Source organism: Mobula birostris, chromosome 3 (genome assembly GCF_030028105.1).
Source record: "Mobula birostris isolate sMobBir1 chromosome 3, sMobBir1.hap1, whole genome shotgun sequence".
In the NCBI taxonomy this organism is placed as follows: Eukaryota; Metazoa; Chordata; class Chondrichthyes; order Myliobatiformes; family Myliobatidae; genus Mobula; species Mobula birostris.
The window spans coordinates 87,857,447-87,872,578 of NC_092372.1; the positions used below are offsets into that span (position 1 = coordinate 87,857,447).

At 40.4% G+C, this 15,132-nt stretch overlaps 1 protein-coding gene across 1 annotated transcript in view; it reads left to right on the forward strand.

The window, feature by feature from the left end:
* The window catches only part of LOC140195148 (transmembrane anterior posterior transformation protein 1 homolog), a 102,843-nt gene that overhangs the window by 59,581 nt on the left and 28,130 nt on the right, over window positions 1-15,132 (forward strand). Inside the window, exons 10-11 of the mRNA XM_072253003.1 lie at window positions 1,586-1,645; window positions 8,447-8,515. Of these exons, the coding sequence (XP_072109104.1) occupies window positions 1,586-1,645; window positions 8,447-8,515 (129 nt within the window). The remainder of the gene's footprint in view (window positions 1-1,585; window positions 1,646-8,446; window positions 8,516-15,132) is intronic.

Genomic DNA, 15,132 nt, shown 5'->3' on the forward strand with positions numbered 1-15,132 from the left:
TGAATACATATCAGAAATACTTCCTGATTCTTGGGGAAATGTATCACAGGCTTTCACTTGTGTTTTCTGTTTCCTTCTCCCCTTTCTCAGTCCTGCTGAAACTGCTTTGACTTGGAATATTATTTCTCTCACCTATGCTGTCTGACTCGAAAATTTTTCCAGTGTTTTCTGTCTTTACTTCAGATTTCTGGCATTCATGAGTGACAGATGCTATGCAGTTGTCCTTTAGTTCCATTACTGCACTACAGGTGATGTCCAACAGTAATGTTAGCTACATAGTGCTGGGATTCCCCATCTGTCAACAGACAATGTATTTTTTTCAGTACTGAATCAGCCAGATACCTTATTCTATTAATTTACAGCAACCACAGATTCAGACTTTGAACTCATTACTACTTTGTTCTTCTAAACTGTAGTCCCTCATTAGCACTGCCATTCATCAATTTTTACCTGTCCATTTTCCTACCACAGAAGGTTGATCAAAAAGATTAAGAACACATAGAATTTCAAAAATTCATTTATTATCAGAGTATGTATACCATATACCATCTTGAGATTCATCATCTTGCAAGCAGCCACAAAACAAAGAAACACCATAGAATTCACAAAAATACCCACACCACAAAGGTAGTCAAACATCTAATGTGCAAAAAAGAAAGAACAAATCGTACAAACAATAAAAAAGCAAATAAACAGCCAACAGATCATGAATCACAGAGTCCCCAAAAGTAAGTCCATAGTCACGTAACCAGTTCAGCACTGAAACTGGTCCAGGAGCTGCAGAGTCAGTTCAGTGCTGAGGTGAGTAAAGCCTCCCGGAGCAGTAAGCTGAGCAACGGTTTGTCCTCCATCCTTGGCCTTGATGCCTTAATCTTTTTAATCTGGTTTATCGCTTAAATAAACCAAATATCAGTTCGTTATCCATTCTCATGCCCAGGCTCCACAACCTCAGTGTGGATCGAAGATTCACTCCAGCATCAAGTCGGATCCAGCACTGGCCACCGCACCCGTACCTGTATTCTCAAGAGTTCAGTTTGCCAAATAGTTCAGGATACCACAATAACACCTGGTTATATAGACAGTTCAAAAGCACACCTCCCGGCAGGAAAGTGCAGGCTGCAGATTACAGTGTTTGTAGTCGTGAAAAAGGCCTTACAGATTTACAGAATCGTCAGTAGTTTTATTTGCTGCCTGCAAAGCATCACTCTGTCTTGCAGCAACATCTTCGCAACAGGAATTTGGTTTAGTACATTTCTGTTTATTGAGAGCCAGTTAAGAAAAGCAGAAAGCAATCTGTGGGAATGAATGTGTCTATAACATGTTGGCAGGCTGTGGCTGGTGTGATTAGCACAGCAGTCATTGCTAGGGGCCCCAGTTGTTCACAATCTGTATCAATGTGTGGCTAAGAGGATCTGGATCTGGGGAAAAATAAGTTAATATTACCCATGGGTCGTCAATAAACATAACTGGCTTGATGATGGCAGTACGTTCTGGTCCATCTAGTGCATTCAAGGTCATTTTGATATCATGTTGTCTAAATGGGTTCTGAATGCTAAAAGTCTGCACTTTTTTTTCCTGTGCATAGGTATATAGTGAGTATAGAGCCAGCCTTGCATTTGACTTGGTTAGCAGCCGTCAAAAAAATGTAAGTATCTAAATGCACTTCCTTATCTATTAATTTTTATAAGATTATAGTTTTTCCAATTCAATGCAGCACATGGTAAAATAAAACACCATAAACTTTGCCCAACAATTGTATTTATTACTCGCAATTCAAGCAACCCAAAGATTTACTATATATTTTCAAATAAGGCTCATTAACTCTTCAGTTACAAAAGTTCCAAATTTTACTACTTGTATTTAGATATTACCTGCTGTAGATGAACCTGACCAGGGTTTGACTTGGTGAGTTCTTCTCTGAGTCATAGAACAGTACAGCACATGACAGGCCCTTCAACCCACAATGTGTTGCCACACCAATCACCAATTAAGTTATGCCTACATGATGTACATATCCTTCCATTTTCCTCACATTCATTTTTTCTGCCTCTACCATCTCACCCCAGACAGCGCTTTCCAGGCACCCAGCACTCTCTGTAAAAAAAAAAAGAAGAAGAAAAATGCCCCTCTCATTTCCTTTAAAATTATGCTGTCTCACCTTAAATGCATGCCCTCTGCTATTAAGCATTACCACCCTTGGAGAAAAAGATATTGTCTGTCTACTCTGTCTATGGCTCTTGTAATCTTCTAAACCTCTATCAGATCTTACCTCAGCCTCCACAGTTTCAGAGAAAACAACCCAAGTTTGTCCAACCTTTTGGCATAGTACATGCCTCTAATCCAAGCAACATCCTGGTAAAACTTTTCTGCACCCTCTCCAAAGCCTCGACATCCTTCCTAAAATGGTGCCACCAGAACTGTTTCTATACTCCAGACGCACCAAACTAGAGTTTTATAGATCTGCAACGTGATGTCCTAACTATTGAACTTAGTGCCTTAACTAATAAATGCAAGCGTGTCATACGCTCTCTTAACCACCCTTTCAGTCTGTGAAGCCACTTTCAGGGAGCTATGAACTTGGACCCCAAGGTGCCTCTGCTCATCAATGCTGTTAAGGATCTTGCCCTTAACAGTGTGCTATCTCTTTGCATTTGACCTGCCAAAGTGCAATACTTCACATTTGGCTGGGTTAAACTTCTTTTTTCACCCATATCTGCAACTGATTCTTATCCTATTGTACTCGTTGCCAATCATCTATGCTATCCATAACACCACCGATCTTCGTATAGGCTGCAAACCTACTAATCAACCCATTACTTTATCATCCAGGTCATTACATACATCACAAATAGCAGACGTTGCATTACAGATCCCTGCAGAACACCACTAATCACAGACATCCAGCTGGAATAAGTCCCTAGATCACTACCCTATGTCATCTATGGGCAAGCCAGTTCTGAATCCAAACAGCCTATTCACCATGGATCCACGGCTATTGTACCATTCCTATTTTTGAGTTCTACCCAATTAGACTCAGTGGATGAGCTCTCTATATTTAAGTCCCCTCTGAGTGCAACTGTGATATTGTTCCTGATTAGTGCAATTCCCTCATCTTTTACCTTCTATCTTTTCTTAAACATCAAGACCCTGGGATGTTAAGCACCCATTCCTGTCCCTCTCTCAATCTTAATCTTCTGGATGAGCATCCCATTAGTGACTTTCTCATATGCCTTACCAACATCCACAGCTCTACCTTCATGAATTACCCCCATCACCTCGTCAAAAAACTCAAATCAAATTAGTAAAACACAACTTGTCCTGCACAAAGCCATACTGGCTTTCACTAATTAGGCTGTGACTTTCCAAATGTTCATAAATCCTATCCGTACAAATTCTCTTCTATAACTTTCCTACCACTGATGTGTGTCTCCCAGTCTATAGTTTCCAGGATTGTCCCTTGTTCCCTTCTTGAATAATGAAACAATATTAGCTACTTGTCAGTCCTCCAGGACCTTGCCTGTGGCTAGAGAGGACACAAAGATATTGGTAAATACTGATGTAAAATACTCAAGGACCTCACCCACATCCCCCACATCCAAGGAAAAGTTCCCCTTTTATCCTTGAGTAATCCTACCATCTCCCTAGCTATTCTCTTGATATACTGTATTTATAGAATGTCCTGAGATTCTCTTTAATCCTATTTTCATGGCTCTTCCTGGCCTTACTAATTCCCTTCTTGCGTTCTTTTCTGGCTTCTTTATAATCCTCAAGGACTCAGTTTGATTCTAGCTTCCTAAGCTTTACATACTTCTCGACTAAATTCATCACCTCCCTTGACATCCTATTAAAGTTCTATTAACTTGCTACCCTTTTCCTTCCTTCTCTTTGGAACATACCTGTCCTATACTTTGTGCAGTTGGTCTTTAAACACGCTCCATATATTAGATATGAACTTCCCCAAAAAGAGCTGTTTCCAATTAATACTCCATAGTTCCTGCCTAATGCTCTTGTAATTTTTCCTGCTGCTATTTAATATACTCCCACAAGGCCTATACTTATCCTTATCTATAGCTGTCTTAAAACTTAAGGAGTTGTGGTCACTGTTCCCTATCATTCACCCACTGAAAAGTCAGTCATCTACACAGGCTCATTAACCAACACCAGGTCCAGTACAGCCCCTCATCTTGTTGGACTATCTACATACTGATTTAGGAAACCCTTCTGGATGCACCTAACAAATTTTCTCCATCTAAACCTCTTGCACTCAGAAGGTCCCAGGTAATATTAGTGAAGTTAAAGTCCCCCATGGCAACAACCCTATTGTTCTTACACCTTTTACACCTTTCCATATCTTTTTTCCCATGTCCTGGTAGCAATTGGAGGGAGCTATTGTACTGTTCCTATTCTTGAGTTCTACTCATTTAGACTCAGTGGACGAGCTCTCTATTTAAGTCCCCTCTGAGTACAACTGTGATATTGTTCCTGATTAGTGCAATTCCCTCATCTCTTTTACCTTCTATCTTTTCTTAAACATCAAGACCCTGGGATGTTAAGCACCCATTCCTGTCCCTCTCTCAACCACGTCTCTGTAATGACCAGAACAACAGAGTTCCATGCTCTAAATTCATCAGCTTTACCCATAATATTTCTAGCATTAAAATACACATACTTCAAACTATCCGTTCCATCACATCTATTACTTTGCTCTTACCTGTTCTTACTGGCCCTGACATGTACCATCCTCTCCACCACCCTGCTTTCTGATCTGGTGCTCTGGTTCTCATCCCCCTACCAATCTAGTGAACCTCTTGGCCAGGATATTGGTTCCCCTCCAGTTTAGGAGCAACCTGTCCCTCTTGTACAGGTTAATCCTGCCCACGAAAAGGTTCCAATTATCCAAGAACCTGAAACCCTGCCCCAGCACTCTTGAGGGTCCCTACACTCACATTCTTCTGTAGTTGGTCTCTGGAGTTACTGTTATTGGTCATTTATAATCCATTTTTTTTATCCATTTCTTTGCACTCGTCTTAGATAATTTGCTTTGCCTCTTTCAAATTCCTTTTGGCACAATCACTTTAGTCACATGGTCATCAATTATCAAAATAGATGTTTATGCTTTGCAAGTTGCCAGACTGACTGTTTCACAAGATGGCAGTTTCCAAAACATTTCCATTTGCTTGTTCTGTTCTGTAAATAATTCACAGAGGGATGTAAAGCTATTTTGGCTATTTTCTCACTGATCAGATGTAGGTGACATGCCCTTCCTTCTCAGCACTGTGCTTGGTTCTTAGCATCTTTCTTTCTATCTGGCAGTATCTTTTCAGAACCCCATAATATATTTGACATCTCTTGAATTGGTTATTCGATTATTATAAAATGTTGTTACTGATAGAAGAGTTATTCAAAGTTGACGCTTTTAATTTAAATAAGCCATAAAATGTGATGCTTTTATGCCTGGTTATAGCGCAGCAGAGACTCAGCTGGGAGGAAAAGCCAGGTTGGCAGTTGACCAAAAGCCTATTTGCTTTTCCTCTTAATTAAGTAGTTAAGACCAATGTGACTCAAGTTTTACATAATGATTCAGATCCCATTCAAAGGCACAAAGAATGCTTACATGCAACATTGGCCTTAAATGGTCAATCCTAAAACTACTTCATACACACATGCTTGTTTATTGAGAATACTCAATTCATCCCTGGTGTGAATCAGCAGCATCTATTTATTTTGTCTTTTTCAGCCTCCCCTTATGAACAGCTTAATTGGAAATATTTTAGGAAATTACAAGACCCCAGCAGTTTTCATGTCATTCACAGAAATGCATCAGACTTATTAGTTAAGTAATGGAAAGGAAAATAATAAAACTTTTGATGCCAATTGAAAACTACTTTGCAACAATATTAAGGTAGAAAGGTCTGCAAGCACTTCAAAGACAGACCTGAGAACAAGAATTCAATGATTTTAGGTTTGTTTTAATGTGATCAAATTTGGAGATCATTTTGAAAATGCCACTAAGCTGCAATGTATTTCCAACTCAGCAAGGAAAGAAGCAATTCTCTGTTTAATTGTGGAAGCTGCTGTTCTGTATGGCTGTTTAAATATGTAAATAAGCATTTACTGAAAATCTAAATTTGAATTGATATATGTATTAAAGGAACCATCAGTATTTTGAATTTTGGTAAGGAGAATTTTTGGTAAGCACTAAAATAATAAGCAAAATAAATTTGTATAAAATATATTCTGTGGCAGTGGGGTTCCATCAAGGGCCAAAGAAGCATTCTCTTCCTGGTTCATCTGAGCAAAAGAATAAGACTAGATTTACAGCTCCCAAACCTGTGTCAATTTTCAATAAGATTAAGGCTAATGTGTCTATGGCCTTCATCTCCACTTTCTTGCCTGATTCTGTACTATCCCTTTATTTCCCCTGTCATCCAGAGATCTAGCATGACCTGAAGTATATGTAATAATACAGAATCTACTGTAGTCTGGGGTGAGGAATTCTCAAACGATCCTCTGAGGGATCAATACAAAATAATGTATTTTTTTCTCAAAAATGGAATACACTTTGGTGCAGCTGTTGCCTCACAGGTTAATTGATTTGGAGTTAAAAGCTAACCTCCAGTGCTGCTTCCGATAGTGTAGATTTCCTATGGGTGCTCTGTTTTCTTCCCACATCGCAAAGTCATATGGATTAGCTGGGTAATTTGCCACTGTGGTGAGTAGTAGAATCTGTAGAGAATTGAGAGGAAGGTGAGAAAATGAAATATAATTCATGTAGGATTAGTGTAAGTGGGTGTTTAATCCTCGTTCTGGACTCAGTGGGCTAAAAATCCTGTGTCTGGATAGGAAAGAGTTCAGAACGATATGGATGAAGCACAGGTAAATAGCAACACACACAAAATGCTGAAGGAACTCGGCAGGACAGGCAACATCAATGGAAAAGAGTACAGTCGATGTTTCGGGCTGAGTCCCTTCAGCAGGACTGGAGAAAAAAAATGAGTAGTAGAGTTAAAAGGTGGGGGAGGGGAAGGAGAAACACAAGGTGACAGAGGGGAAAAGGTGAAGTAAAGAGCCGGGAAGTTGACTGCTGAGAGAGTTACAGGGCTAGAAAAGGGGGATCTGATAAAGGGCAGAAGGCCATGGAAGAAAGAAAAGGGGGAGGAGCACTGGAGGGAGGCAATGGGTGGGCAAGGAGATAAGCAGAGCGAGGGAAAAGGGAATGGGGAATGGTGAGGGCGTGGGGGAAGACATTACCACAAGTTCGAGAAGTCAGTGTTCATGCCATCAGGTTGGAGACTACCCAGACAGAATATAAGGTGTTGTTCCTTCAGACTCATCACAACAGTGGAGGAGGCTATGGAGGATAGACATTTTAAAATGGAAATGGGAAGTGGAATTAAAATGAGTGGCCACTGGGAGTTCCCACTTTTTCTGGCAGACGAAGCATAGGTGCTCGGCAAAGTAGTCTCCCAATCTACGTTGGGTCTCATTGGTATACAAGAGGCCATACTGGGAGCACCAGACAGATTCACAGGTGAAGTGTCGCCTCACCTGGAAGGACTGTTTGGGGCCCTGAATGGTAGTGAGGGAGGAGGTGTAGGGACAGGGTAGCACTTTTTCCACTTGCAAGGATAAGTGCCAGGAGGGAGATCAGTGGGAAGTGATGAATGAACAAGGGAGTTGCACAGGGAGCGATGCTGTGGAAAGCAGAAAGTAGGGAGGGGGAGAAAAAGATGTGCTTGGTGATGGAATCCCTTTGGAGATGGCAGAAGTTGCAGAGAATCATCAACTTCTCAAACTTCCGGTAATGCCCCCCCTTTCACCATTCCCCATGCCTTTTTCTCTCTCACCATATCTCTCTGCCTGCCCATTGCCTCCCTCCTCCCCCATTTTCTTTCTTCCATGGCCTTCTGTCCTCTCCTGTCAGAAACCCCTCCCCCCACCACTTCTCCAGCCCAGGATTTCTTCCACCAATCTACTTTCCAGCTCTTTACTTCACCCCCTCCCCCTCCCAGTTTCACCTATCACCTTGTGTTTCTCCCTCCCCTCCCCCCACCTTTTAACTCTACTCATCTTTTTTTCTCCAGTCCTGCTGAATGGTCTCAGCCCGAAACACCAACTGTATTCTTTTCCATAGATGTTGCTTGGCCTTTTGAGTTCTCCACAATTTTGTGTGTGTTGCTTGGATTTCCAGTATCTGCAGATTTTCTCTTGTTTGTGACAGGTAAATAGCACGATTTTGGATGGGCAAACTGGTTGGCATGGATAGTTGGCCCAAATGACCTGTTTCTATACTCTGTGACTCTGTCTCTAAATAAATTAATGACTCAATGGATGTTGCATCAAATGATTAGAGAGTTCGTGCTCACTTGTCAGACAAAGACAATATCTTTTTAATTATTTATCTACTATTTCAGGTCTGTTTAATAATGAACAAATTATCTTACAGGCATATACAGATTATAGTGATACAGTATCAAGAAGAATGGGATTTATACCACTTCCATTAGCAGTTCTGGTAAGTTTATAGGTATAACATATTTATTGTCTGATAAGTTGAAATATTTTCATTTTATATGGCAATAATTACTGCTGGAACTGAGTTTTGAATAGAATAATGTTCAAAGTAGAACGTAGTTAAATGTATAATAAGTGGCCAATGAACGATCCATGAAAGCAGCTTTGAAGTGACAAAATCTTTATTTTTTTGTTCAATGTTGGTGAGGTTGATGTCACATTATAGCTCAAGCATGGTTGCAATACTGAAGATTTTAAAAAATATCATAACAATGGATAGGATCTGCTGCATTTTGATCTGAGTTGATATTTATTCTTGTAATTTATAATCTTTATGTATTGGACTGTACTGCTGCTGTAAAACACCAAATTTCACGCCATGTCAATGATATTAAACCTAATTCTGATTTGGAGTTGATGATTTTGGTCATTTTGATTATCCATATCTTGTTATACAAGTTATCTAGCGGTGTCATTGTAATACAGAGAGTGGAGAGCTAAAATTGGATACAGTTAGCAAATAAATGAACATGAATTTACCCTTTGGTTAATGTTACCAAATGGTAGTATTTGGATAGAAGTGGAGGTATCAAAGGATAGACCATTTGAAGAAAACTATTGCTTAAGACAAGCTGTAGAGACCTGTAACTACACAATGTGATTCATGACAGAAGGGGAGTCTTGGCCCACCAAATGAAACTTCGAAGAAATTTTGTGATGTTTGTGTTTATTGTTATACTAATTCCACTGCTGGAATAGTTAACCCCATATATGCCATCTTTATAACAAGGAAGAAACATTGGATTTTGGAGATTTCTGGAGAAATGATTATGTTCTGGTAGAAGAAGTGGTGGGATATAGAGTTGATTAGTGGTCACAGATGAACTAGTAGTTGGAGAGTATTAATCAGAGCATTTCTGAAGAGATAAAACAGATTCAATCTGTTAATCTATCAATATTGCCAGATACCATGAGGTAGAGGAGATTGAGAGAAACAAAAACTGCAGTTGTATTTACCAAAGATATGTTTGGGGATCTTTTATTAGAATATGTGAGACCCTGGGTTTTAGAGTGATGGGAAAAGAAGGAGAATAGGACAGAACATTTTTTTTCCACAAAGCACTGGAAGTTGAAGTACAAAATTAAAAGAAAGGGGCTCAAACCTTGTTTATCATTTTGATAGGGTTCTTTTGTATTTTTGGTTGACTACAGAGTAAGGTGTCATATTCACTGAAATGGCTGTCATAATGTTTGATATGGACCAATGTTCCCTCTAATTTGTAATGACTAGTGTGCACAAAAATCTTGTGCTGTGCGATTTTTTTTTGCCGACTGACAACATGTGTGCACTGAATTTTAAATATAGAGGTATTCATTTTAATAGCTAGCAAAATATTGTCAACAAGAACTGCGATCCCCTCTGATCATTTTCACTCTCACTCATCTGCACTCTCACAAAATATGCGTAGCAGGCCTGTAGTGGGTAATGAAGGATTTTTTCACTGGAGCTTTTGCACACTGTCCATGTGATTTGTTTGCTAAAGATGCTTTAAAAAGTCAAGTTTCCAGATATTATTCCACTTCTTTCCACTTGCAAATTCTCCAACAACTTTTGCATCGTGACAATACACACAGGTAACACCAGTTTCTGTTTTGTACATAAATATTTCTCGTAGCTGCAGGTTCCTGACCCATGAGCTTTCAGTGTAGTTGTTTCTACTGTTTCATTAAGCCGTTCCACTTTAAATGAACTTGAAATTCTATTGCACTTCACACCCTTTGCTTCTTTGGAATTCAACGTAGTGAATCAATAATTTCTTCAATAATAACAGTATATGTAAGCCAGCTCTAAAATCTGCAGACAGATCCTTGCAAACTCTATGTTGTCAGCACCATCTGCATGAGAAACCAGAAAAGAAAATGTAATTGTGCATGAGCATGAAATATACTTAACACACCAATGAGGTAGAGGGTGACAACCTTTTGTGTGCAGTTTAAATTCCTTTTGTATGCTTGTAGCAAAAGATGTGTGCATGCGCACACCTTAGAGAGAACATTGACGTGGACACAGCTGATTTAATGGTTAATTAACAGATGTGTGCTATGTTTATGCCCACTCAACTGATGAGTTGAAGTGCGAGGCTGGGTATTACAGGTTGTGCAATCCTTATCTGAAATGTTTGGGGCCAGAAGTACTTCAGATTTTGGACTTTTTCAGATTTTGGAATATATAATGAGACAGCTTGGGATCGCTGTCATTGGTCAAATAGAGCTTTGACCAGCCCCCAACTGGACGTCGTAAGTTTGGACAGGAGTGGACTTTTACCCACGGGCAGCAGACCTGATTAAAGGTGGGAGCGGATTGTGGTAGTATAATAGAGCTTTGACCAGCAGCCAATCGACGTTTGAGATTGATTAGTAAGAGCAAATTATAGGAAGGCCATCATCGCAGTGGCTTTTGTCTGAGTGGACGTAGAGTGGTGATCTTAAGGCTTAAGCACTTTGAGGTTTCACTCAGAGGAAGTAAAGGAAAGAAAAGCTTAAGTTTTTTCCTTCTCCTGTTTATATCTGCTTAGCTGCGACAGTAGGGCTGTCAGGCAGGATAGCGCAGTGCTGCTCTTGTGGGGTATGGGAAGGCAAGGAGACCCTCAGTATCCCAGACCACTATAAACTGCAAGAACTGCATCCAGCTGCAGCTTCCAACAAACTACGTTAAGGAGTTGGAGCTGGAACTGGATAAACTCTGGATCATTCAGGAAGCTGAGGGGGTGATAGATAGGACATATAGAGAGGTAGTTACACCCAAGGTGCAGAACACAAGAAACTGGGTGACAGGAGGAGAAAAGGGATTCAGGAGCCAGTGCAGAGTACTTCTGTGGCCATCTCCCTTGATAACAAGGTACATCTCTTTAGAAACTGTCGGGGGAGGGGGTGACCTAGCAGTGGAAAGTCACAGTGTTGGGACTCTGGCACAGAGTCTGTCCCTGTGACTCAAGGGAATGGGGAACAAAGGCACGCTGTGATGATAGGGGATTCATTAGTTTGGGTGAACGGAAAGGAGGCTCTGTAGTCAAAAACAACATTCCCAGATGGTATGTTGCCTCCTGGGTGCCAGTGACCGGGATATTTCGTATTGAGTCCTCAGTGTTTTTAAGTGGGAAGGTGAAAAGCCAGAAGTCATGGTCCATGTAGGTACCAATGACATGGGTAGGACAAGTGACAAGGTTCTGCATGGGGAGTTCACGGAATTGGGTGCTAAATTAAAGAGCAGGAACTCCAGGTTTGTGATCTTAGGACTGGTGAGGCTAGAACTAGGAAGATTATACAGTTTAATACATGGCTAAGTAGTTGGTGTAGGAGGGAGAGCATAAGATTTTTGGATCATTGGGCTGACTTTCAGGGAAGGAGGGACCTGTACAGAAGAGATGGTTTGCACCTGAATTGGAGGGAGGCTGTTATCCTAGTGGGAAGGTTTGTTAATGCTGCATGGTGGGGTTTAAACTAATGGTGCAGGGGGATGGGAATAAGACTTCCTGAACAGTTAGTGGAGAGGTTGAGGAGGCAGATGTTGGTAAGACCTCAGACAAAGTTAGGAACCAAAAGGTTGAGCATGGTGCGACAGAATCGAAAAACGTGAATCAAAGTCTGAAGGTATTGTATCTGAATGTGCCCAGTTTGTGGGATAAGGTAGATGAATTTGCAGCACAGTTGCAGATGGAGTAGGTATGATGTTGTAGGCATTACTGAACCATGGCTGAAACTTTATAGCTGGGAGCTTAATGTCCAAGGATACACATTGTATGGAAAGGACAGACAGGAAGGCAGAGGGAACGGTGTTGCTTTGTTGGTAAAAGATGAAATCTAATAATTAGAAAAAAGAGACATGGGGTCAGAAAGTGTCGAATCATTGTGGATAGTGCTAAGGAACTACAAGGGTAAAAAGACCCTGGTGGGAGTTGTATACAGATCCCCAAACAGGAGTAAGGATGTGACCTACAAGTTACAATGAGAGATAGAAAATGCATGCCAAAAGGGCAATGTTACAATAGTCATGGGGGACTTCAATATGCAGGTAGATTGGAAAAATCAGATTGGAAAAATCAGGTGCTGGATTACAGGAGTGGGAATTTCTAGACTGCTTATGAGATAGCTTTTTGGAGCAGTTCATGGTTGAGCCCACTAGAGGACCAGCTGTTCTGGATTGGGTGTTGTGCAATGAATCAATGTTGATTAGAGACCTTAAGGAAAAGAACCCTTAGGGGAAAGTGATCATAATATGATCAAATTCACCCTGAAATTTGAGAAGGAGAAGCTGAAGTCGGTTGTATCAGTATTACAGTGGAGTAAAGGGAATTAGAGAGACATAAGAGAGGAGTTGGCCAGAATTGATTGGAAAAGAACAGTGGCAAGGATGATGGCAAAGTAGCAATGACTGGAATTTCTGGAAGCAATCAGAAAGCACAGGATATGTACATCACAAAGAGGAAGAAGTATTCTAAAGGAAAGGAGACACACTGTGGCTAACAAGAGAAGTCAAAGCCAAAGAGAGAACATATAATAGAACAAAAATTAGTGGGAAGTTAGAGGAATGGGAAGCTTTTAAAAACCTCCAGAAGGCAAATAAAAAAAGTCATTAAGAGGGTAAAGATGGAATACGAATGTAAGCTAGCTAATAATATTAGAGGATACCAAAAGTTTCTTCAGGTACATAAAGTGTAAAAGCAAGGTGAGAGTGGATCGCTGGAAAATGATGCTGGAGAGGTAGTAATGGGGGGACAATGAAATAATGAACAAACTGAATAGGTATTTTGCACCAGTTTTCACTATGGAAGACACTAGCAGTACGGTAGAAGTTCCAGCTATCAAGGAACATGAAATGTGTGAAGTTATCATAACTAGAGAGAAGGTTCTTTGGTTCTAAAGGTAGTAGGTAAGTAATCAGGAGCAGATGGTGTACACCCCAGAGTTCTGAAAGAGGTGGCTGAAGAGATTGTGGAGGCATTAGTAATGATCTTTCAAGAATCACCAGATTGTGGAAGACTGTAAAATTACAAATGTCACTCCATTTTTCAAGAAAGGAGATAGGCAGAAATTATAGGCCAGTTAGACTGACCACAGCAGTTGGAAAGATGTTGGAGTCAATTTTTAAGGATGAGATCTCAGGGTACTTGGAGGCACATGATAAAGTACTTTATACTTATAATTTATATTTTATTGTTAAACAATTGATACTAGAACATACAATCATCACAGCGATATTTGATTCTGCTCTTCGTGCTCCCTGGAGTACAAATCGATAGTAAATATTAAAAATTTTAATTATAAATCATAAATCGAAAAGGGAAAGTAAGGTAGTGCAAAAAAATGAGAGACAAGTCCGGATATTTGGAGGGTACAGCCCAGATCCAGGTCAAAAATATGGCATAGTCAGTATGGTTTCCTTAAGGGAAAATCTTGCCTGATAAATCAGTTGGAATTCTTTGAAGAAATAACAAGCAAGATAGGCAAAGGGGAATCGGTTGATGTTGTGTATTTGGATTTTCAGCAGGCCTTTAACAAAGTGCCACACATAAGGCTGCTTAACAAGCTACAAGCCCATGGTATTACAGGAAAGATTTTAGCTTGGATTAAGCAGTGGCTGATTGGCAGGAGGCAAAGTGTGGGAATAAAGAGAGCCTTTTTCTGGCTGGCTGCCAGTGACTAGTGATGTTCCACAGGGGTCTGTGTTGGGACCGTTTCTTTTTATGTTCTATGTCAATGATTTGAATGATGGAATTGATGGCTCTGTTGCCAAGTTTGCAGACAATATGAAGATAGGTGGAGGGGCAGGTAGGTTTGAGGAAGTAGAAAGGCTAGAGAAGGACTTTAGACAGATTAGAAGAATGGGCAAAGAAATTGCAGTTGGAATACAGTATCGGGAAGCATATGGTCATGCACTTTGGTAGAAGAAATGAAAGGTTGACTATTTTCTAAGTGGAGAGAAAATACAAAAAACTGAGATGCAAGAGGACTTGGGAGTCCTTGTGCAGGATTCCATAAAGGTTAATTTGCAGGTTGAGTCTGTGGTGAGGAAGACAAGTGCAATGTTAACATTCATTTCAAGAGGGCTAGAATATCAAAGCAAGGGTGTAATGTTGAGACTGAATAAAGCACTGGTGAAGCCTCACTTGGAGTATTGTGTGCAGTTTTGGGCCCCTTATCTTAGAAAGAATGTACTGAAACTGGAGAGGCTTTAAAGGAGGTTCACAAAAATGATTCCAGGATTGAATGGCTTGCATATGAAGAGTGTTGATGGCTCTGGGCCTGTATTCACTAAAATTCAGAAGAATGAGGGGTGACTACATTGAAACCTATTGAATACTGAAAGGCATTGATAGAGTGGATGTGGAAAGGATGTTTCCTATGGTGGGAGAGTCTAACACCAGAGGACACGGCCTCAAATTAGAAGGGTGTCTGTTTAGAACAGAGATGAGGAGGAATTTCTTGAGCCAGAAAATGGTGAATCTGTGGATTTCTTTGCCACAGGCAACTGTGGAGTCCAAGTCCTTATGTATATTTAAGGCAGAGGTTGATGTATTCTTGATTGGACAGGGCATGAAGGGATACCGGGAGAAGGCA